General features: G+C 49.2%; 1 protein-coding gene and 3 non-coding genes across 4 annotated transcripts; all 4 read left to right on the forward strand.

Annotated features, from left to right (window-relative positions):
* The first annotated feature begins 2,912 nt into the window (after positions 1-2,912).
* Rpsa (ribosomal protein SA) lies at positions 2,913-7,223 on the forward strand. Its single transcript, XM_051140467.1, has 7 exons — positions 2,913-3,048; positions 3,662-3,828; positions 4,738-4,856; positions 5,891-6,136; positions 6,530-6,658; positions 6,759-6,924; positions 7,077-7,223. Exons 2-7 carry the CDS (start codon positions 3,696-3,698, stop codon positions 7,169-7,171), a joined length of 888 nt encoding a protein of 295 aa, XP_050996424.1. The 5' UTR covers positions 2,913-3,048; positions 3,662-3,695; the 3' UTR covers positions 7,172-7,223.
* Positions 4,024-4,177, forward strand: LOC127184503 (small nucleolar RNA SNORA62/SNORA6 family). The gene has a single exon (XR_007830143.1). It is a non-coding gene; the product is annotated as a small nucleolar RNA SNORA62/SNORA6 family (small nucleolar RNA).
* LOC127184501 (small nucleolar RNA SNORA73 family) lies at positions 4,922-5,124 on the forward strand. The gene has a single exon (XR_007830141.1). It is a non-coding gene; the product is annotated as a small nucleolar RNA SNORA73 family (small nucleolar RNA).
* Positions 6,190-6,336, forward strand: LOC127184505 (small nucleolar RNA SNORA62/SNORA6 family). The gene has a single exon (XR_007830144.1). It is a non-coding gene; the product is annotated as a small nucleolar RNA SNORA62/SNORA6 family (small nucleolar RNA).
* Positions 7,224-22,142: the final 14,919 nt, after the last annotated feature.

Consider the following 22,142-nt stretch of genomic DNA (forward strand, 5'->3'; position numbering starts at 1 on the left):
GGAATATCTCTGAGTTCAAGGTCAGCTTGGTCTACAGAGTGAAGTCTAGGATAGCCAGGGTTACACAGAGAAACCCTGTCTTAAAAATGGAAGGAAAGGGCTGGAGAAATGGCTCAGAGGTTAAGAGCACTGATGGCTCTTCCAAAGGTCCTGAGTTCAATTCCCAGCAACCACACGGCGGCTCACAACCATCTATAATGCCATGTATGGCTGACTAGAGTGCTCATACATGCAAGGTCCTGGGTTCAATCCCCACCCTCACCAACAGCAAACAAGAAAAAGCTTCGGTCCAGTGAGGTTGTGCAGGCCTGTCATCCTCCATTTGGGAGACCCTGTCTCAAGGGCAGTTTGGCCCTAAGTTAGTTTTACAATATTCCTGCCCCCAGTGAGACCCACGGCCACCTATAATCCTCGTTCTCAATCCCAACACTCATTTTCTGTAATTTTGCTTTTTTTTTTTTTTTTTTTCCTTTTTCTTTCGAGACAGGGTTTCTCTTGTCTAGCTGTCCTGGAATGCTCTTTGTAGACCAGGCTGGCCTCCAACTCAGAGATCCGCCTGCCTCTGCTTCCCAAGTGCTGGGATTAAAGGGGAGTGCCTCCACGCCCGGCTAATTTTGCCTTTTTTCTTTTTTTAACGATTTATTATGTATACAGTGCATGTAGGCCTGCAGGCCAGAAGAGGGCACTAGATTACATTATAGATGGTGGTGAGCCACCATGTGGTGGCTGGGAACGGAACTCAGGACCTCTGGAAGAGCAATCAGTGCTCTCAACCTCTAAGCCATCTCTCTAGCCGGATTTTGCCTTTTTTTTTTTTTTTTTCCGAGACAGGGTTTCTCTGTGTAGCCTTGGCCATCCTGGACTCACTTTGTAGACCAGGCTGGCCTTGAACTCACAGCGACCCACCTGCCTCTGCCTCCCGAGTGCTGGGATTAAAGGCGTGCGCCACCACGCCTGGCTTCGGATTTTTGCCTTTTTACAAGTCTTTGTCTCTCCGTAGCCCTGGCTGTCCTGGAACTCAGTTTTGTAGACCAGGCTGTCCTCCAACTCACAGAGTGCTGGGATTAGAGCCCTATGCCACCACTGCCTGGATTGAATACATCATTTAATAGATTTTAGAGTATTCCGGGTTTTAAAATTTAGATTATTTATTCACTTTACATACTGGCCATAGCCCCCTGCTTCCTCTCCTCCCATTCCCTCCTCCCCTCCCCCCTTCTGCTATTCCTCTAAAAAGGGGAGTCTCCCTTCCCCCTGCTCATCAAGTTGCACCAGGACTGAGTTAGTCCTCCTCCTCTGTGGCCTGGGAAGACAGTCCTGCCAGGGGATGTGATCAAAAAGCTATCAGCAGAGTCCATGTCAGGGACAGCCTGGCTCCTGCACTAGGGACCCACATGTAGCCTGAGCTACCCATGGGCTGCATCTGTGTAGAGGACCTAGGTTTTATCAGAATTTTCTGGTGCACATTCCTGATGTGGCAAGTTTAATACTTTGTACCTTAGTTTTACTTTGTTATATGTATTTATTCTTGAGACAGGGTATTTTTACAGCCTCAAACTCATGATCTTCTTGCCCCAGTCTCCAGAGTGTTAGAACTAACTGGTGTGTACCACCACGCCCAGGCCAGAGCTTTTCTTTCTCTTAAGTTCTGGGAGCTGGTGTGAGGCAGCACCCTACCCCTGAGCTGCACCCACAGCCATATGATGAGACTTTACTGGCTTGAAGACTGTGTTCCAGAACTTCCATGATGCCAAACCCAAAGCTGCTCAAGTCCCTAATATACAATGGTCTGGTATTAACCATAATCCAGATCTACTCCAAATCATCTCTAGGTGACTTGTGACATGGAAACGCTTTGTAGATAGATGACTTGTTATCCAAATTTCTCCACATCCCCTTCAACACTTTGTAATTATCCTACTGGGTACCCAGCGTTTTGTTCTCAAATGTAGGAAGGAGCCCTTCCGTTCTTCAAGGAGCAGAGAGGAGGGTGGGTGTGTGCTCTGGTGGTTAATTTGCTCTGACCTAGGTGGCCCAGGCTTAAAGCCTGTTTGTTATTCACGGCTGTGATGCTGAGAGTGTGTCAAAGAAATAGGGACAGCCTACATGCCATAGGCTGCGTGTGTTAGGTAAACACTGTTTTCACCGACGGTTTTGTTTTTATGGCCATTGTTTACCCACAGGGTGTCATTTTTTATGTACTTGGCTCCAGGTTTCAATTCTTTTGTGTCATAGGCTACATTTTATCCTTAAATGGCTGCATTGTTTTCTTTTTTCCTCCCCCCCCCCCCCTTTTTAAAATTTTTTTATTTTTCGAGACAGGGTTTCCTTGTGTAGCCTTGGCTGTCCTGGTCTTGCTTTGTAAACCAGGCTGGCCTCGAACTCACAGCGATCCGCCTGTCTCTGCCTCCCGAGTGCTGGGATTAAAGGCGTGCGCCACCACGCCCGGCCCCGTCTGCATCGTTTTCTATTGGACAGAATAAACTTTTTTTTTTTTTTTTTTCTGAGACAGGGTTTCTCTGTTAGCCTTGGCTGTCCTGGAATTCTGTTTGTAGACCAGGCTGGCCTCGAACTCACAGAGATCCACCTGCCAGGTGTGTGCCACTACACCCAGCTGGACAGAATAAATTTACTAACTGCATTTTCTCTTTGACCAAAAGATAATTTTATGCGTACTCTTGTTTATATTTTCAAGAAAGCATCCCAGAGATAAGGCTGAATTGCTTGTCGGTAAATCGTCCTCCATAGACCGCGGGGCAATAGGCTGTGCTTACAGTACACAAGCAGGACTTTAAACAAGACAAGACACTGAGTGCGACCCCTCCGGCCAGCAGCTACTTCCGGCTCGCGGGCTAGTCCAACTTCCGCTCTGCGCGCGCCACAGCGGGTCTGCGCATGTGCCACAAGCCGCTTTCCGTAGCGAAAGCTCTGCCCTCTTCGCTTAACCTGCTTTGCTATTGGCTGCCTGTGGATTATTTAAGGACGTCATTTCCGGTGGCCGGTCCTTTCCACGCTGCCCAGGGACGGGTCCATACGGCGTTGTTCTTGGTGAGTCTCTCGGGGCTGCTAGGTCCCACCCGGCCCCTAGGGCTCGACCTTCCCGCCCCGTGGACGGGCGCGGAGGGCACCGAGGCTGCGTCCGCCGGAGCGGCGGCACCACGTGGCGGCCTCTGGTGGGGTGGGGCGGCAGCCATCCCGAGGGCCATCTGCCGGGCTCGAGGGGCCTGGCGGCGGGGTACTGGGGAAATGCTTGTGAGGCTCGTAGTGGTGGGTTCGGAACTGCCGGTCACAGGCTCGAAGTAACAGAAAAATCCTGAAGCACCGCAAACATGGCTGCCCTTGCACAGCTCACTGTAGCGTGCTCAAACTTTACTAGTAACTCTGCCCGCGGAAGCGTTAACTTGCAGTTGGCCAAAACTGGTGTGTGTGCTCTGCTGCGAAAGCCGCTCTTTCGGGGAAGGTCTGATGCAGCTAGTGATAGTTGGCCAGAGAAGTTGAAAGGGATGGAGGAATACAGCCCACTTGCGCCTCACCTAGAGGATGTACCCAACCTGGTGGCAGAAGCCTTCCTCGGGGGACGGGATCTCTGAGTTCTAGGTCAGAGCTAGCCTCGGAAAAGTGAGAGGAAAAACTAGAAGAATTAACTTTTTTTTTTTTCCAGATTCCCGTCGTAACTTAAAAGGGAAGCTTACACAATGTCCGGAGCCCTTGATGTCCTGCAGATGAAGGAGGAGGATGTCCTCAAATTCCTTGCCGCGGGAACCCACTTAGGTGGCACCAACCTTGACTTTCAGATGGAGCAGTACATCTACAAAAGGAAGAGTGATGGTCAGTTACTGGCTTTCATAATTCGGGTAATTTCCTTCAGCTCCTGACTATGCTGCTTTTGTGGTAGTACTGCTGCCGGCTGAGCTTTTTGATGTTTGGAGGAACACTACGCTAACTAGGTTGTGAGTTGGGTCGTGGGTGTGTGTGTGTCTAGGAAGGCGTCCAGAGGACCCAGAAGAGACTGGTGGAACTGATAGTGCACACTGTTAAAGCTCAGGGTGGAGGTCAGTCTTGGCCAGTGAACTTCTGAGTGTCGGAAGTGTGCTACATTGAATATGGCAGGATTTTCGCTAACACCAGTAGAGCTTGCCTCTATGACTGGAGTTTGGTAGTGGTCACTGCCACATACTTCTGCCTTCCTACAGCGTAACCATTTGCTCTGCTATGTTGTTACTGTTAGTAAATTCATTTGGGGTGCTTGTGTCAATCTCAATCGATCACTAACACCCTTTTTTTTTTTTTTTTTTTTTTTTTTTTTTTGAGACAGGGTTTCTCTGTTGTAACAGCCCTGGCTGTCCTGGACTCACTGTGTAGACCAGGGTTGCCTTGAACTCACAGAGTTGCCTGCCTCTCCCAGTGCTGGGATTAAAGTTGTGTGCCACCACACCTAGCTTTTACACCTTTTTTTTTTAATCCACCTGCAGCTGGGTGGTGGCGCATTCCTTTCATTCCAGCACTTGGGGCAGAGGCAGGCAGATGTCTGAGTTGGAGGCTAGCCTGGTTTACAGAGCGAGTTCCAGGACAGCCAGGACTGTTACACAGAGAAACCCTGTCTCCAAAGAATAAAAATCACCTGCTGCTGGGTATAGTGGCGCATGCCTTTAATACCAGCACTCGGGAGGCAGGTAGATCTCAAGAGTGAGTGCCAGGGCTACACAAAAAGCCAAACAGATTGGTTTGCTGCTGTAGGTATCTACATCATAAATCTGAAGAGGACCTGGGAGAAGCTGCTGCTTGCAGCTCGGGCTATTGTTGCCATTGAGAACCCTGCTGACGTCAGCGTCATCTCCTCCAGGAACACTGGCCAGGTTTGTTGAATGGGGCTTGAGTTTTGTTTTGGGACAGCAGTCCACAAAAGCAAAAGTAGAAGCATCCAACGTGGATACCCCAGGAGGTCACTCTACCTGGGCCCTGTCCTAGTGGCGTAGGGGAGCATAGGCAGTGCCCAGTGATGTACAGTCCCTTTCCACAACGTTGGAGATAAAGCTGGGCTTTGTGTCCGCACCTGCATATTCCTACAACTTCTCAGAGTCCTGTGGACAATGACTGAGGAGGCAAACCATGCAGGAAACAGTCCTATGTCAGTCACTCTTGTCAGACAGTGCAGTGTGTTTAAGAGTCTTCTCAGTTGTAGAAAGTGAGGTAAAGTGTCATCTTTTCTGCTAAGAAAATATTTTGGTGCGTGTAGGTTGGCTGAGTTCACCCTGAGTTTTGGGTTAAGTCTGGCAAGGCTTCTGGCTTTAATGCCTCTGTGAGGGTGGTTCCCTCAGGGTGGACCCAAGGCCGTGTTGTCTAGACGCTTGGATACAGCAGAAAGGCTCCTACTGTCCTGCGGGGAGGGTCAGGCAGATCACTTTGAGATGTTAAGGATGGGAGGAAGGCCGTCCTTACTCAGTGAATAAGAGGACTGTTGCCTCAGGTCTGTTCCCATTCGTCAAGGGACCCAGCACCTAGTGTGTGGGGGTCTGCTTGTCTATGTTGCAAGCAAGCCACTTACACAGTAACTAACTATAAAGCAAAATGAAACATTTAATTAGAGAAGGGGGGAAGGTGTGCTGGCTCTAGTCAGCCCCGCACTAAGGAGATGAGCATCCAGGTGTTGTACTTGTCCTGAGAGTGCTTGATAGGGAACTTGTGACTAGAATGGCTATTAACAGCTTTCCTATGAGACCATGCTGACTCTGGAGGTGGCTCAGAGGTCCTGACTTCAGTTCCCAGCAGCTGCATGGTGGCTCACAACCATCTATAATGAGATCTGGTGCCCGCTTCTGGTAGGCAGGTGTGCATGAAGGCAGAACACTGTATACATAAAAAAAAATGCTGACTTAATATCTCTTCAAAGCGAGCTGTGCTGAAGTTTGCTGCAGCCACTGGAGCCACGCCCATTGCTGGCCGCTTCACACCTGGGACCTTCACCAACCAGATCCAAGCAGCCTTCAGGGAGCCACGGCTTCTAGTGGTGACTGACCCCAGGGCTGACCACCAGCCCCTCACAGAGGCCTCTTATGTCAACCTGCCCACCATCGCTCTGTGCAACACGGATTCTCCTCTGCGCTATGTTGACATTGCCATCCCATGCAACAACAAGGTACTTGCTCTGATGGAGAGCTTGTGAAAGGCCACCCCTGGGAAACGTGTTCCTGTGCACATTGTTAGAGCTTGGAGTTGAGGTCACAAACTGGCCGGTGAACTCACAAGTGTAGGTAGTGTGCTAAATGAGTGGCAAGGCCTTCGCTGACCCCACTCTTGTCCAGTGAGTGGGGTGTGATAGTAGCCTTTGCTACAAGTGTGATGATGCCTGTGTGTTCTTTTAAGTGAGTGTTAGGTGTGTTACGTCTGCACCTGTCAATGTATGAACTGCCATGTGGGTGCTCTGACTCAGACTTGGGACCAAGGAGCCTTGATGGCATAGGGAGGTGAGGTGAGTGGGGATGGCCTTGTCATTGTGCCTAGCCTAGTATTTAATGACTCACTCTTGCAGGGAGCTCACTCAGTGGGTCTGATGTGGTGGATGCTGGCCCGGGAAGTGCTCCGAATGCGTGGCACTATCTCCCGTGAGCACCCATGGGAGGTGATGCCTGATCTTTACTTCTACAGAGACCCAGAGGAGGTAAGGCTTACTCTACTAAGTGCTTGTGGCCACTGAGTGCAGTGGGAGACCTTGGTCTGGTTCTGTGAGGTTAAACTTTTCCGTGCTTTTTAAAAACTAGATTGAGAAGGAGGAGCAGGCTGCTGCTGAGAAGGCCGTGACCAAGGAGGAATTCCAGGGTGAATGGACTGCACCAGCTCCTGAGTTCACCGCTGCGCAGCCAGAGGTGGCAGACTGGTCTGAGGGTGTGCAGGTGCCCTCTGTACCCATCCAGCAGTTCCCTACTGGTGGGTATCAAGGTCAGGGTATCAGCTGCAAGGAGCATGAAGCTGTGTTAGCCGTGGGGCTTCAGTGGAGATGAGCGAGTGGCTGTGACACTGGGAGTCAGGTAGTAAGTTGGAAAGTAGGGCTGATAGCTTTTTTTGTGTTTTCTTAACAGAGGACTGGAGCTCCCAGCCAACCACTGAGGACTGGTCAGCAGCTCCCACAGCGCAGGCCACTGAGTGGGTTGGAGCCACCACTGAGTGGTCCTGAGCTGCTCTGCAGACACCTGAGCAAAGGGAGAAATGGAAGGAAAATAAAGTCTGTAAAAATTGTCTCTGAGGTTTTTACTCCTGGCTAGTGCCTGGCGTTTGTCTTGGCTCTGGGAAGGTCCAGGGTAGGATCTTGGGTAGATGTGGAGTCACCTTCAGTTCGCTGTGTCTCTTGGGGTGCCCGATCTGATGGCTCAGGTAACTGATCAGGATTGAAAGAACATTCCTCTTCTAGCTGTACTGCAGCCAAGGAGGAAAACTGGTGAGTTTTCCTCCAGCCGGAGCTGCAAGAGCACTTCTAGCCAAGAACTGGGGGCTGGTGGTTGTAAATAATGCTCTTTGATGTGGAGATCAGCCCCTTTGCTGAGATCTGCAGTACGCTAACCCTGAGTCTTATTTGTGAAATAGGAAATAAGAGAAAATAAACAACTCTTCAATCAATAGAAAGGGTGGATGAAGTTAAGCACCTTTATTGTTGATCACTGTACTTAAACTTTTGTGAAACATGAGTTACCACTTAGTCCACAAAGGGCAGTTGATCACAAAGATGAATTCTAATATATAACAGGCTACATTTTTAAAAGTTTATGTGGACGGTTCTCTGCATGTACACCTGCAGGCCAGAAGAGGGCATCAGATCACATAGGTGGTTGTGAGCCACCATGTGGTTGCTGGGAATTGAACTTGGGAAATCTGGGCCATCTCTCCAGCCCCAGGACATTGTTTTAACATGCCAGCCATAGGGCACAACTCAAGCAGGTGCACCAAGCTGCCAGCCTTGCATCTCAAACAGCAGTGCCACTCTGGGAGTTCGCTTCCTGTGCCTTCTGAGCTTGGGCCTGTCAGTAAGACAAAATTTGTCCATGCGTGGTTCTCATGTCAGGAAATCTTCAGAACTGAGTCACTGTTGGATTTGGGGTGGAAACAGCTCTCTTCACAGGGTAGCTAAGTGAGAAGGGAAGCAGCCAGTTTGGGATCTGAACTGCATCCCTGAAAGGTGCTTCACCATGTTTATTTTGGGAACAAAACAAGGGGAAGCTGGGTGGGCTGTTTCATTGCCAATCATCTTGACAGGGTTTGAGCAAGTAGTTAAACGTGACAGGGCATCTCAAGGTCACCTGGTTTCAGGGTCCTCCACTCAGTGCAGTCATGTCCTCTCCCGGACTTTGGTCTGAAATGCTGAATGATAAGGGAACAAAGAACAAAGGTGGGCAACCTGCAGGTGGCCAGTGACATAGTGACGGGCAGCACATTTACTGCCGCCATTTAGATCACTGGCAACTTTCCTCTTCACATTCTTTACTGGATAGCAAAGCATGAATCCCCTGTCAGCAAGATGGAGGTTCTGAGATGGCTGTACATAGGCATCTTAAGACAGCTTGGTTTTTCAAGCCTTGGTCATAAGCACAGATCTGGTGGATCTAGAACAAAGCTTTTTGCTTATATGCCCTTCACCAGGATGGAGAAAAGCTTGGGCCCCTAGGGAGAGAAAGCCAGGGGCTGAGCCATCCTGAGAGCTCACTTTCTGAAGAAAGATACCAGGTGAGGGGTGCCAAGGCAAGGCCAGGCGTATCCCTTTTAGGGCATGAGTTCTGGGCCTTTTCCTGTAAAAAGCAGCACTGCAGGTACAGAAAGAAGTTTTGCAAACTTGACCATCCCTTGGGTTAATTCCTGAGCTCAGATACGGGAGGCCCCATGGCCTTTGCAGAAACATTTCAGGCATAGGCCCTGGAGAGTGAGGCCAGAGAGAGAAGGCTGGCCCTCTGAGTCCTGACGTCCTTCAGGCTCCCACGGTGACCTTAGTCAAGCACCTGGATCAATGCCTGTGAAGGGGAAGGAGAGGGTGAGAGGATGTGGGAGGACAGAGCAAGAGTCCCCCAAAGCTCTCCGAAAGACTCTTGTCCAAGTGACTCTTGTAAGGGGTGGGGGGCTGCGGGGGGGGGTGGGGTCCAGGTTAAAGAAATGTTGACTGGGCCAGTAAGTGGCTCAGCCACTGAAGGTGCCTGAGCTATACATCCTGGGGACCCTAATTCCACCCTCAGGCGCAATGGTGGAAGGCGAGACTGGATTCCTACAAGTTGTCCTGACCTCCATACGTGCACCCCACAATAATTTAAAACTTGGCTCTTCTCTAGAAGGCTCACTGGGCCTCCACTGACTCTGTACTCACAGTATGGTCAGGTAAGAGAAATGGGACCAGGAAAGGAGAACAGAGATTTGAACCAGGTTTGCGGGTCACTGACCTTCCTGACATCAGATCTTAGCTCAGGCTTCCCTGGTTGTCCTAGGGTGGGCTACATGGCTGGAGGCAGAAGGCAGGGTGGCTGGGAGCTGTGTGGCTGTCGATGGCACCCCTGGTGTCTGTTTTTTTTTTTTGGGTGCTTTCTGAGTCATGTTATCAGGGTAGGCAAGGTTTGTTTTTATGGACTTGGGTTTACAGAAAACGCCACACAGTTGACCACTTTCTAGTTGCATTGTCTTTGCTACTGTCACGTTGGCCTTACTGGTCACCGGTCAGTAACACACCCAGCATCAGCGTCTTGAGTGTTCACTCATGAGCAGAAGGTCAGGAGCCAATCTGCACTGTAGGGAACAAGGCAGCCCTTCTGAAAAGCACTGTCATGTGATAAAAGGGAGGGTCCTTTGCTAGGAGATAGCTGGTGGCTAGGAGCACTTGCAGCTCTTATAGAGGGCTGTAGCTCTCTTCCCACCACCCACATCAGTCTGCAGTCCCAGCTTCAGGCAATCTGCTGCCCTCTTTTGGCCTCAGTGAGCACGAGCACACATGCTTACATACGCACAAATACATGTATACACACACATATACTTACACTCAAGCGCACATGTACTCACAGGGATGCTTAAACTCAAAGACATGAGTACACACACGTGGACACTCAAAGACGTGTACACACATTCCTGACACACAGTGGCACTGGGGACTTTGGGGGAACAGGCAGCTTAGACTGCCACTCACAGAGCGCATCAGAAGTTAGCAGTATCTGGCACCTCTCAGCGACCTCTAATACTGTAGTCTGTGTTCATACAGGTCCGGAAACATCCACAGTATGACAGGAAACTGAGTCCAACTCAAGACCCCGTGCTGCTTCTGTGGGTGCAGTAGCCCACTCTCAGGGGCCTTCTGGGCCTGCACAGGCAAGTTCCGGGACTTGGGGACCAGCTGAGCCCCATGCTCGTGGGGCTTTGCTGAGTTCCAGCCCTGCTCCTCTGCGCCCCGGATGCTCTTGCCCGTTAGCCCTGGCTCCAAAGTTGCGTGGGAAGTTGGATTCCTCCTCATCCTACAATGTTCCACACTGGGTGGAGGCCACAGGGGCACCACTTTCTGGTGGGCGTGCTTCTCCGCCACGCCTGCTCCTTAGCTCCCATCTATTGGCCTCCCTCAGGTTTCCACACCTCCCTAGAGGCCCCAACCAACCCAGCTCGCTCCCAAATGTCTCCAGATTAGTCCTAACAGTTCCTAATCTGTCCCCAACAGATCCCAGACTGTCCCCAAGGGTCACTTGTCAGCGTCTGACAGCCCGATCCAAATATCCTCCACCTGTCTTCAATAGCCACGCCCCTCTCTCCCCAACGGTCTCCAACGGCCCGCAGTGAGCTCAGACCCCAGTCGATTCCAACAGCTCCCAGTCAGGGCAATGCTCCCCAGCCAGTCCCGATGACCCTAGCTGACTTCAAGGGCACCCAGGCTTCCACCCATCACTCCAGATCCCCCTACCAGGGCTCCTCAACTGCCTCCCCAAGGTGCCGACTAGACCCTATGGGTCGGGGCTGGCATTAGCCAGGCGCCTTCCTGGAGGGGTTCGGGGTGTGTGGTGACCCTGAAGAGCAAGGTGCCGCTTGGCTGAGAGCGTCTTGGTGTGAAGTCCGCAGAAGGAGCCCGGGAGCCTAGGAAGGAATTTGACACACAACCGGGAGGGAAAATAGGGGCAGAAGCCACGAGGAGACTAACAGATGCCTGGCTGTGTGGAGATCCAAGACACAAGTCCAGCCAAGGAGGTTTCCAAGGGGTGCCTAGGGGACTAGGACGGCGCTAGCGGGAGTCGCACCAGGGGTACCTCCTGTGTGGCCGACCCTCTGCTTCCTTTAAGGGCTCTGTGCCTGGAAACACCACGCACACTTTGAAAAGTGTCTCTGAGGAAGGAGAGAGCTTCCAAATTCACGTAGCCCACTACAAAGAAATGGGACTCACAACCTACACCTTAGAGTGGCTGTGAGGTGGGAGCCATTGGTCTCTCTTTATATCATTTAAGAGGTTCAACTAACATCGTTATCTTTTTTTTTTTAATAAAATGAAATTTTATTAAAAATTTAAAATGTTAGGGGGCTGGAGAGATGGCTCAGCGGTTAAGAGCACTGATTGCTCTTCCAGAGGTTCAATTCCCAGCAACCACATGGTGGCTCACAACCATCTATAATGTGATCTGATGCCCTCTTCAGCACTGTATGCATAATAATAAATAAATATTTTTAAAAATTTAATTTAACCGGGCGTGGTAGCGCACGCCTTTAATCCCAGCACTCAGGAGGCAGAGGTAGGTGGATCGCTGTGAGTTCAAGGCCAGCCTGGTCTGCAAAATGAATCTAGGACAGCCAAGGCTACACAGAGAAACCCTGTCTCAAAAAACCAAAATAAATAAATAAATATAAAAATAATAAAATAAAATTTAAATCCAGGCATGCTGGCACATGCCTTTAATCCCAGCACTTGGGAGGCAGAGGCAGGTGGATCGCTGTGAGTTTAAGGCCATCCTGGTCTACAAAGTGAGTTCAGGATAGGACAGCCAAAGCTACACAGAGAAACCCTGTCTCAAAAAAAACTTTTTAAAATTTATATTAATCAGCCTTATTCTTGGTATCAAATGCAAACTTAGGAGGCGATTGTGATGGCCACTTTCAGGTTTGACTATCCCCTGAGCAGCACTGAGGGACTGTCAGAGGAGTTCTGCCTGCAGGCCTTTGCCACCCTCCCCCAGCACCTCTTATGCTTGGCTGAAGTGACCTTATCTAGGGGCCCCAGCAGCCTCTGAGCCTTGGCATCCAGTTACAGCTGGGGCCCAGAGGCAGGAGGATCACTGTGAGTTCGAGGTCGGCCTGGTCTACAAAGTGAGTCCAGGACAGCCAAGGCTACACAGAGAAACCCTGTCTCGAAAAAAAAAAAAAAATCTCCACATCAACAGACATTAATAGGCCAGACAGGAGTGCCACAGCTTAGGAGTGCCACAGCTTAGGAGTGCCACAGCTTAGGAGTGCCACAGCTTAGGAGTGCCACAGCTTAGGAGATGACTTTTAGAGCTCAGTCTGAAGGTCAGAACTACTTTGGGATATGTCAATTAGTTGTACAAAATAATGGGTGGCATTTAAAATTCTTCATATTACTGGGCTGGAGAGATGGCTCAGCCATTAAAGGATAGGCCCACAATCAAAAACAAAAAATTTCATATTATATTATACACGTTATTGACATGTACACAATGTATACATGCATTATATACATTAGTACTTATTTTTGCTTTATGTGTATAAGTGCTTTGTCTTCATGTATGTATGTGTACCACATGCGTGCTCAGTGCCAGCAGAAGGCAGAAGAGGACATTGGATCTCCTGGAATTGGAGTTATAGAGCCATCGTGGGCCTCCATGTGGGTGCTGGGAATCAAACCTGGGTCCTCTGCAAGAGCAGCCAGTGATCTTAACCACTGAGCCATCTTACCAGCCCCAAAATGTGTGTGTGTGTGTTATAGTACTGTGTGCCTCTCTCTCTCTCTATATATATATTTTAAAATTTCAAATTATTATTTTTCAGACAGGTTTTCACACTGCAGACCCTGCCGTGTCGGAACTCACTATACAGCCCACGTTGGTCTGAAATTTACTATGCAGCTCAAAGTGGCCTTGAACTTGCAGAACTCCTGCCTCAGCCTCCTGAGAACTGGGGTGAGTTGTAGATGATTTGCCCCATCACACCTCATCATTTGTCTTTCTCTTTAACTCAATTGTATATCAGCTTTTTTTGGGGGGGGGATGTTATGAAATATAATGCATTGAGGGGTATCTGTGGCAGGTTCATGCCAAGATGGACCCCTGAGAAATTACAGCATGCAACAGACCTGGTGTAAAAGGCTTATTGGGGGAAGGAGGGGGGGATTGAGGACCTGGGGAAGTGATAGAGGCAGACAAGTGGACATGTGACAGACGGCAAGGAGCAGAGCCACGAGGGCAGAGGGAGGGGGCAGAGGGAGGAGGCAGAGGGAGAGACAGGGTATGTGCACGGAACACCTGACCAGCAGCAGCAGGTGATGGCGGCAGGTGATGACATAAGCAGGTGCTAGGTCCCTTAGAGCAGGCCAGTAGAATTACCTGTACACTAAGGAGGGACAGTTAATATGTGTGGAATTTCTTACCATTTCATTTTATTTTTAAATATGTATTTTATATGTGCATTGGTGTTTTACCCGCATGCACATCTGGGGGAGATCCCTGATTCTGGAGTTACAGATAGTTGTGAGCTGTCATGTGGGTGATGGGGATTGAACTCGGATCCTCTGGAAGAGCAGCCAGTGCTCTTAACTGCTGAGATATCTCTCCAGCCCCTTACCATTTTTTTTAAGTATATGTTTTTCTTTCCTTTTTTATTTTATTTTATTTTTTGGGGGGGAGGTTTCGAGACAGGGTCTCTCTGTGTTAGCCATGGCTGTCCTGGACTCGCTTTGTAGACCAGGCTGGCCTCGAACTCACAGTGATCCACCTGCCTCTGCCTCACGAGTGCTGGGATTAAAGGCGTGCGCCACCATGCCCGGCCTCTTTCCTTTTTTAAAAATAAAGTCTTACTATGTAGCCGTAGCTGGCCTGGCACTCACTTCATCCTGTAGACCAGGCTGGCCTCATACTGGCAACGACTCACCTGCCTCTGCCTTCCCGTGCATGCACCACCACACCTGGCTTAAAAATTATATGACCTTCTTGTGTGTTTGTGCTGCACAAGTTAGACAACCCCAGGTGTCATTGCTCTGATAGCATTACAGAGGCTTTCTGTCAGTGGTTCTCAACTTGTTCATCCTGACCCCTTTGGGTCCTGACCCTTTCCCAGGGGTCACCTAAGACCGAGGGGAAACACCGATATTTATATTATGATTCACAGCAGTAGCAAATTACAATTACGAAATAGCAACAAAAATAACTTTATGGTTGGGGTCACCACAACATGAGGGCTACATTGAAGAGTCACACAGCTTTCAGAACCCGGAGACCCACTAATGTAGATGGTCTAGGTCTCTCCAGAAAGCTTAACTAAACCAACTTCCATCTATCCCTAGGGATCTTGTACCCATGCCTTCCTAGGGCTAGGATTGCAAGTGTGAACCACTGTGTCTAGATTAAAAAAAAAAAAAAAAAAGCCAGAAGCTGGAAGAGGGCACTGGATCTCCCGGAGCTGGGGGGTCAAGGGTTAACTGCTCATACCCATCTGAAACTCCAGTTCCTGGTGAGCCAGTGGCTGCTTCTGGCCTCCTCAGGGCCCTCACAAAGTGCCCAGACAGAGAAATACATAAAACTAGCAATAAAGAGACCTTCAAGGCAGAGGCAAGTGAATCTCTGTGAGTTCGAGGCCAGCCTGGTCTACAAAGTGAGTCCAGGACAGCCAAGGCTACACAGAGAAACCCTGTCTAGAAAACCAAAAGAGAGAGAGAGAGAGAGAGAGAGAGAGAGAGAGAGAGAGAGAGAGAGAGAGAGAGAGGGCTTGTCTTTAATCCCAGCACTTGGGAGGCAGTCAGGCAGGTCTCTATAAATTCAAGGCCAGTCTAGTCTACAAAGTGAATCCAGGACATCTAAGGCCTGTCTTGAAAAACAAAAATCAAAAATCACCCAAGAGATTTTCACAGCAAATGGGAAACTCAGATGCAAGTTCAAACCTACTTGGAGGGTGACACTAGTTCCTGGAACTACCTAGGTAGAGGGGGTATCAGATGTTTTTCTGTAGCTCCCAAGGGTGAGTGTACCTTGGGAATTATCCGCCACTTAAAGAATCAATCAGAGCTGGGTGCAGTGATAGCTCTTGAGAGGCAGAAGCAGGTAGATCTCTGTGAGCTCAAGGCTATCCTGGTCTACAAATGGAATTCAGGACAGCCAGGGCTACACATAGAGAAACAATGTCGGGGAAGAAGAAGAGTTGATGAGTCAGGCTGGAGACCTTGACCAGAAAGACACATCAGTCAACATAGGAAACACGGAAACACCAGCAAAAGGGTCTGAATAGCAAGGTTAAGAGAGCTTTAGCATCACAGACACAGGTTCTGTCGTAAGAAGCTGAATTGCTCCTTAAGACCCAGTAAGTAAACACATAAGTCTGAGGAGTCTCCTGAAATTTACAAGATTCAGGAGGCCTCCTCCCCAAGGTCATACAGTCATTATTAGTGGACAAATAAACTCAGAAAGGCTGAGATGTTTGCAAATTGTGCTGGGAACTTCAGATTCAGGTTTTGTGGGCTGTTGTCTGTACTGAGGTGATGATCCAGCTGCCTTGGAGCCATCCATGTTCCTGTAACTCCTCACTCATATTCTTGTAAATAACACTCATAAACTCATTAGTTCACTAACGTTTTTATCTGACGTCAGTGCTTTGAGTGAATATGTTTGTTTACATCTCCCGAGGATGGAAAAAAAAATCACACGGTAAAGCCAGGTGTGGTGGTGCATGCCTCTAATCCCAGCATTCAGGGAGGCAGTGGCAGGCGGATCTCTGTGAGTTTGAGGCTAGCCTGGTCTACAAAGTGAGTCCAGGACAGCCAAGGATACACAGAGAAACCCTGTTTTGAAAAAACAAAACAAAAACCAAAAAACCACATCAACAACAACAAAAATCACACAGTAGCTACCCTGCTGGGCTTTGTGTCTACCAGGTCAGCGCTGTACCAACAGAGTTGCGTTTCCAGCCCCGACCTCACAGAGACCTCTTGCAACCGTGTCCTGGGTGCTGGGTAATAGATGGGCATCACCATGGTTTAGTGCATTGGTTAGGAACAGTACTGTCACAACGTGGAAACTCTTGGACTCTTGGTGAACAGAGACATAAATGGGCTTGGTCCAGATGCTGGATAGTTCCTTATCTCTGTCAGCATTGCAGTCAGCTGCTGTGGGACCTGACAGGGCTTGGAAACTATTTTGGTTAATGTCAGTTTTCAGTGGCCATAAGAAAGCTGTGAGGGCAATCCAGGAAGAGCCAGACCAATGGAAGTCATCATTCTATGCCTTAGAACTGTTGGTATTGGCTCACGCTGGCCACCAGGGGGCAGTGCAGCACAGCTGTTGCCCAACCTGGCCACCAGGGGGCAGTGCAGTACAGTTGTTGCCCAACCTGGCCACCAGGGGGCAGTGCAGCACAGTGTTGCCCAACCTGGCCACCAGGGGGCAGTGCAGCACAGTGTTGCCCCACAGACCGCTTCTGACTAGAATTAAATTGTTTCTGGTGGGCTTGGTAGCTCAAGCTGTAACCACAGGCAGGTGAAATTTCTAGCTTACTCTTTGTGGCTGTGATTAAACAAACAAAACCCTACTAAAATCAAGACAAGGGGGTTTTATGTACTGCAGGGAAGTCACAGAGACAGGGGACAGTTTGTCACAGTCAAGTACACCCATGCTGCCTGCTGCCAGCTCACTTGCCCACATTCAGCCAGACTCTCCATGATTATGTAGCCTACAAGCCCCTACTCAGGAACTGTCCACAAAGGCTGGATCAATTAGCAGTCGGGACTATCTTCCACAGATGTGTCCACAGGTCAATCTCATCTGGGCGATTCTTCAACTGAAACTCATTTTGAACTCAATTGAAACCCTGCCTCCCTCCCTCTCTCTCTGTTTTTTGCCCCCAAGACAGGGTTACTTTGTTTTAGTCTTGGCTGTCCTGGACTCACTTTGTAGACCAGGCTGGCCTTGAACTCAGAGATCCGCCAGCCTCTGCCTCCCAGGTGCTGGGATTAGAAGCCACCACGTCCGGCTAATGGGCCTCCATTTTTAATGTCTAGTTTGACAGGTCTCACCTATATACGGCGTGTTGTGATCCTATCCTCCTTGCCTTCTACTCCTACCTCTCCCGTGTGTGTGTGTGTGTGTGTGTGTGTGTGTGTGTGTGTGTGCGCGCTCATGTGCTAACATGTGTGCACACATGAACACATGGTGCAGGGGTATGAAGAGAATGTGGCCATGTGGGTGGTGGGGTTGGGCTGGCTCCAAGCACTTTTCCCCTCACAGCCATTTTGCTGCCTCTCTGGGCACTCTCAGAACAACCCAGCAGTGCCCACTGCTTCTCAGTGAGCACAGGGTTAGAAATGAGAGAATGTGCTTTTTTCAGAGGCCATTTCCACTTGCTGGGTCCTGCCCCACTGCACACGTGTCTCTGGATATCTGACATGAGCAGTCAGAATCACCGTGGCAGGCTGATGTCACGCAGGCACAGCCTTACTCTGGGTCTCTCCTGTTGCTAGCCTCCTTGCACAACGCCCCACCGGTCCACCGTTTCTTTCTCCATGGTAATAGTGGATTGGTTATAATAGATGTGTAGTCAGGGGCTTCTAACACAGCAAAACAGGGCAAAAGCACAGTTCCTTACGGAGGGAACACGATGTCCATTCTAACACAGGTCATTGCTGACCAGAAACAATTGTGACTGGACCCTTGCAGAGCATGGGAGGCAGACAGTGACGCTGGGCATGGAGCTTGGGGACACACAGGAGCTTTGTCTGAGTGGCTGGCAGTCCAGCTGGCATCACCGTCCTCTGTTTACCACAGAAAGTCAGGGACCCAAGAAGCTGGAAATCTGTGAGGCCGAGCTCAGAACTGTAGATGGGGGAAGACTTAGACCCAAAGTAGACCTAGGGCAAATGAGGAGCAACACTGGCTGGCCTCTCTCAGATCTGGACAATCAATTCATTACTGCTGTTCACCTTCTGATAACTACAAGTGGCCTGAGAGTCACTTATAAAACAAAACAGCCATTTTTTAATATTTATACAATAAAGCATACGTATGAATGTTGCCTGTCTTTCATCTGTTTCCATCTGATGAGAGAGGACACAGTCAGAGAGGATACTGTGTAGTGGTCAACTCACTTCACATCGTAAGACAACTTTAAAAAATGTAAGTTACAAGCCAGGCATATCCCAGCCCTCTGGAGGTAGAGGCAGGTAGATCTCTGAGTTCCAGGCTAGCCTGGTCTACATAGCAAGTTCCAAGGCATCTAACACTCCATAGTGAGACCCTGTCTCAAACAGCAAAAATGAACAAATAAATGCAAAATTAAAAAAACAACAATAAAACCACCAGCACATTAGTTATTTATTACGTATATATGTGGGAGGTACATGGGCCGCTACACACATGGCAACCCCACCTTGTCCTAGTCGGCTTTGGCTGTCAACTTGACACAGCCTAGAATCATCTGAGAAGGGAGTCTCACTGAAGGACTGCCTAGGTCAGATTGGCCTATGGGCGTGTCTGTGGGGGGAAGGTCTGGACTGTCATTGATACGGGAAGGCTTAGCCACTGTGGGCAGCACCATCCCCTAGGTAGGTGGTCCTGAGCTGTACAGCAAAGCCAGCTGCGCGTGAGCCTGGGCGTAAGCTTGATGATGAAGCAAGACAGACTGCAGCAGGTAGGTCCCAACACGCTGCTTCTTCTAGGACTCTCTAACCACACACACACACACACACACACACACACACACACACACTGGGTGGATGGAGCAAACTCCAGAGAGTGAGCTGCAACCCAGCCTTACACACATACATACACACATATATCCATCTATGCAGATGGAAAAAGATTCCAATCTAGCCTGCTATTGCACACACACACACACACGCACACACACACACACACACGCACACACACGCACGCACACACACACGCACACACGCACACACACACACACACACACACACACGCACACACACATGCGCACACACACGCGCACACACACACACGCACACACACGCACGCACACACGCACACACGCACACACACGCGCACACACGCACACACACACGCGCGCGCACACACACGCACACACACACGCACGCACACACGCACGCGCGCACACACACACACACACACACACACACGCACACACACGTACATATATATACATCTGGAGGATGGAACGAATTCCAACATTTACTCTTTCTCCCATAGCTTATAACTTCAGTGAGATCTTTCAAGCGGTACAAAAATCACATCCTATTCCTTTTTTAAACAAATGATCATAGAGAAACAATATTTTGCTGGGCGAGGTGGCCCACGCCTTTAATCACAGAACTCGGGAGGCAGAGGCAGGCGGATCTCTGTGAACTCACGTCCAGCCTGGTCTACAAAGCAAGTCCAGGGCAGCTGAGGCTACACAGAGAAACCCTGTCTCTAAAAACCATAATTAAAAAAAAAAAAAAAAGAGTGTACTTTTCAGGGCTGGAGAGATGGCTCAGAGGTTAAGAGCACTGTTTGTTCTTCCAAAGGTCCTGAGTTCAATTCCCAGCAACCACATGGTGGCTCACAACCATCTATAATGAGATCTGGTGCCCTCTTCTGGCCTGTGGGCAGAATGCTATATAAATAAATCTTTTTTTTTTTTTAAAGGAGTGCATGTTTTTAAAAATAAATTGTTAAAAGATTTATTTATTAAGCACACACCGTTTTGCTTGCATGTACAAGGGCACCTTGTAGTTGCTGGAAATTGAACTCAGGACTTTTGGAAGAACAGGCAGTGCTCTTAACCTCTGAGCCATCTCTCCAGCCTGAGTGTGCTTTTCTTTCTTTCTTTTTTTTTTACATTTTTTTTTTTTGAGACAGGGTTTCTCTGAATATCCTTAGCTGTCCTAGACTTGCTTTGTAGACCAGGCTGGCCTTGAACTCACAGTAATCCGCCTGCCTCTGCCTCCCAAGTGCTGGGATTAAAGGTGTGCGCCACCACCGCCCAGCGAGTGTACGTTTCTTAACTTCAAGGACCAATAACAAAAACATCTGTGTGTGTGTGTGTGATCATTTTCAAAAGATTTTATTTCCATTTTTAACAGATTTATTTATATGTATACAGTTCTCTACCTGCAGGCCAGAGGAGGGCATCGGATCATAATACAGATGGTTGTGAGCCACCATGTGGTTGCGAGCCACCATGTGGTTGCAGGGCGTTAAACCCAGGACCTCTGGAGGAGCACTCAGTGTTCTTAACCTCCCAGCCATCTCTCCAGCCCCACAAAAACATCTTTAACTTTGCTAAACAATCTATTTTTCTGTAAGATTTTCTACGTCAGAGCCACTAGCAAAAACATCTTTAGCTAACCTTGCTAAATAATCTATTTTTCCAAGTTCTTTCTAAGGGACGTGGTCATTGCTAACAATCTACATCTGCAGGTTCTTTTCAAGGGTAGTGGTTGAATCATTAGTCTGCTCCCGCAGCAACGCCTGAAAGACACCAAGCATTGTTATTGTGAAGCCAGTGATGCTGCCCCTTAGAGTTTTTATAGAACTCCTGTGTCATGAAGGATGAGGTGACCACAGGGGTGACAAGCAGAGCGACGCTCCACAGCAGCAGGAAGCTCTCAGCACACGTAGTCCTCAGGACTGTGCCTCTCTGAGGCACCCACCGTGGCTGGCTAAGTGGTGGGCCGCATCCTATGAGTTCTAGAGCTGTTTTGCTGTTGCTCCTGCATGGACCCAGACAGCGGCTCCATCCAAGGCCTTAAGGAAGGCTTTGTTGCTGGCCTCGCTGCCCTCACAGAGGACTGTCTTCTCCCTGGCTCCTCACCATACCTTTCCCATCATGTGTCATTGCAAACTGTCCTGGTGGGTGGTGTCCCACGTCAATGACCCATTTTATCCTGCTTTCCTCTGTAAAGACCCTTTTAGATAAAGTCCTCACAGAGGCACTGGGGTTAGGTCCTCAGCACTGGGATTGGGAGGCAGGGGACACAGTTCACTCTGCTATCCTTGTCATTGTATTAAGCATCTCTTTATGGGGACCAGGGAAGTGCATCGAACCCTTTTCAGTCTGGTATGTTACATAAGTCGTCAGGCCTGGGTTTTCTTTTTTCTGATTTTTTTTTTTTTCTTCGAGACAGGGTTTCTCTGTGTAGCCTCTGATGACTTCATTTTTAATTACATTTTTACTTACTTATGTTGTAGTGTGTGTGTGTGTGTGTGTGTGTGTGTGTGTGTGTGTGTGACTGTGTGTGGCATACACATGTCATAGAGACCTTGTGATCAGAGAACAACTTTCAGGAATCAGTTTTCTCCCTCAGCCATGCGATCGAACTCAGGCATTGAGGGATCAGGGCGCTAGGCTTGGTGGCAGGCACTTTTACCAGCTGAACCACCTCTCTGGCTCCATGCTGTGATTTTAATATGTGCGTGTGATCATGTCGTCTTTGATACGTTTGTAGGTGGAGACTTCTCCCTTTCAGGAGTGAGTTATTTACACCTGCTCCTCTCCTCTCAGGTGAGGCTGGGCAGGTCGTGATTCTGTGCACTCGCCATCTTGCCTCTGACGCTCAACATGGACCAAATATCACTTGTCACGTGGAGCCACCCAGGGTTAGGAACAGCCTGGGAGCCACAGTTGCACACAATGGGGAGTGACTTAGAGGAGGGCACAGCCGGATCTCCACACAAACTGCAGACACGGTCCAAGCCACATCACAATGAGAGTCACACTCGCAAAATCCTGTCTTCATATGCTGAGTGTATTACACACACACACACACACACACACACACACACACACACACACACACACTCACACTCTCACACACGCACCTTTGGAGACAGGGTTTTAGTCCAGCATGTTCGCCAAGGCTCAATCAAACTGCCATCCACCTGGCTATCATCTCAACATCACTCTGTCCATCTACCCTTCTGACTGATCACACCTCCAGGCCTCAGCTGGCCTGCCCTGGACCTCACATTTACAGGCCC

The sequence above is a fragment of the Acomys russatus genome, chromosome 32 (assembly GCF_903995435.1).
Source record: "Acomys russatus chromosome 32, mAcoRus1.1, whole genome shotgun sequence".
Taxonomy (NCBI): domain Eukaryota; kingdom Metazoa; phylum Chordata; class Mammalia; order Rodentia; family Muridae; genus Acomys; species Acomys russatus.

What these genes read in the sequence shown, in the direction of transcription:
- Rpsa (XM_051140467.1), top strand. Translation starts at nt 3,696, where the DNA reads ATGTCCGGAGCCCTTGATGTCCTGCAGATGAAGGAGGAGGATGTCCTC. An exon ending in CCATCCCATGCAACAACAAG is followed by an intron (nt 6,137 to 6,529) that starts GTACTTGCTCTG and finishes TCACTCTTGCAG; the next exon opens with GGAGCTCACTCAGTGGGTCT. An exon ending in TCTACAGAGACCCAGAGGAG is followed by an intron (nt 6,659 to 6,758) that starts GTAAGGCTTACT and finishes TTTAAAAACTAG; the next exon opens with ATTGAGAAGGAGGAGCAGGC.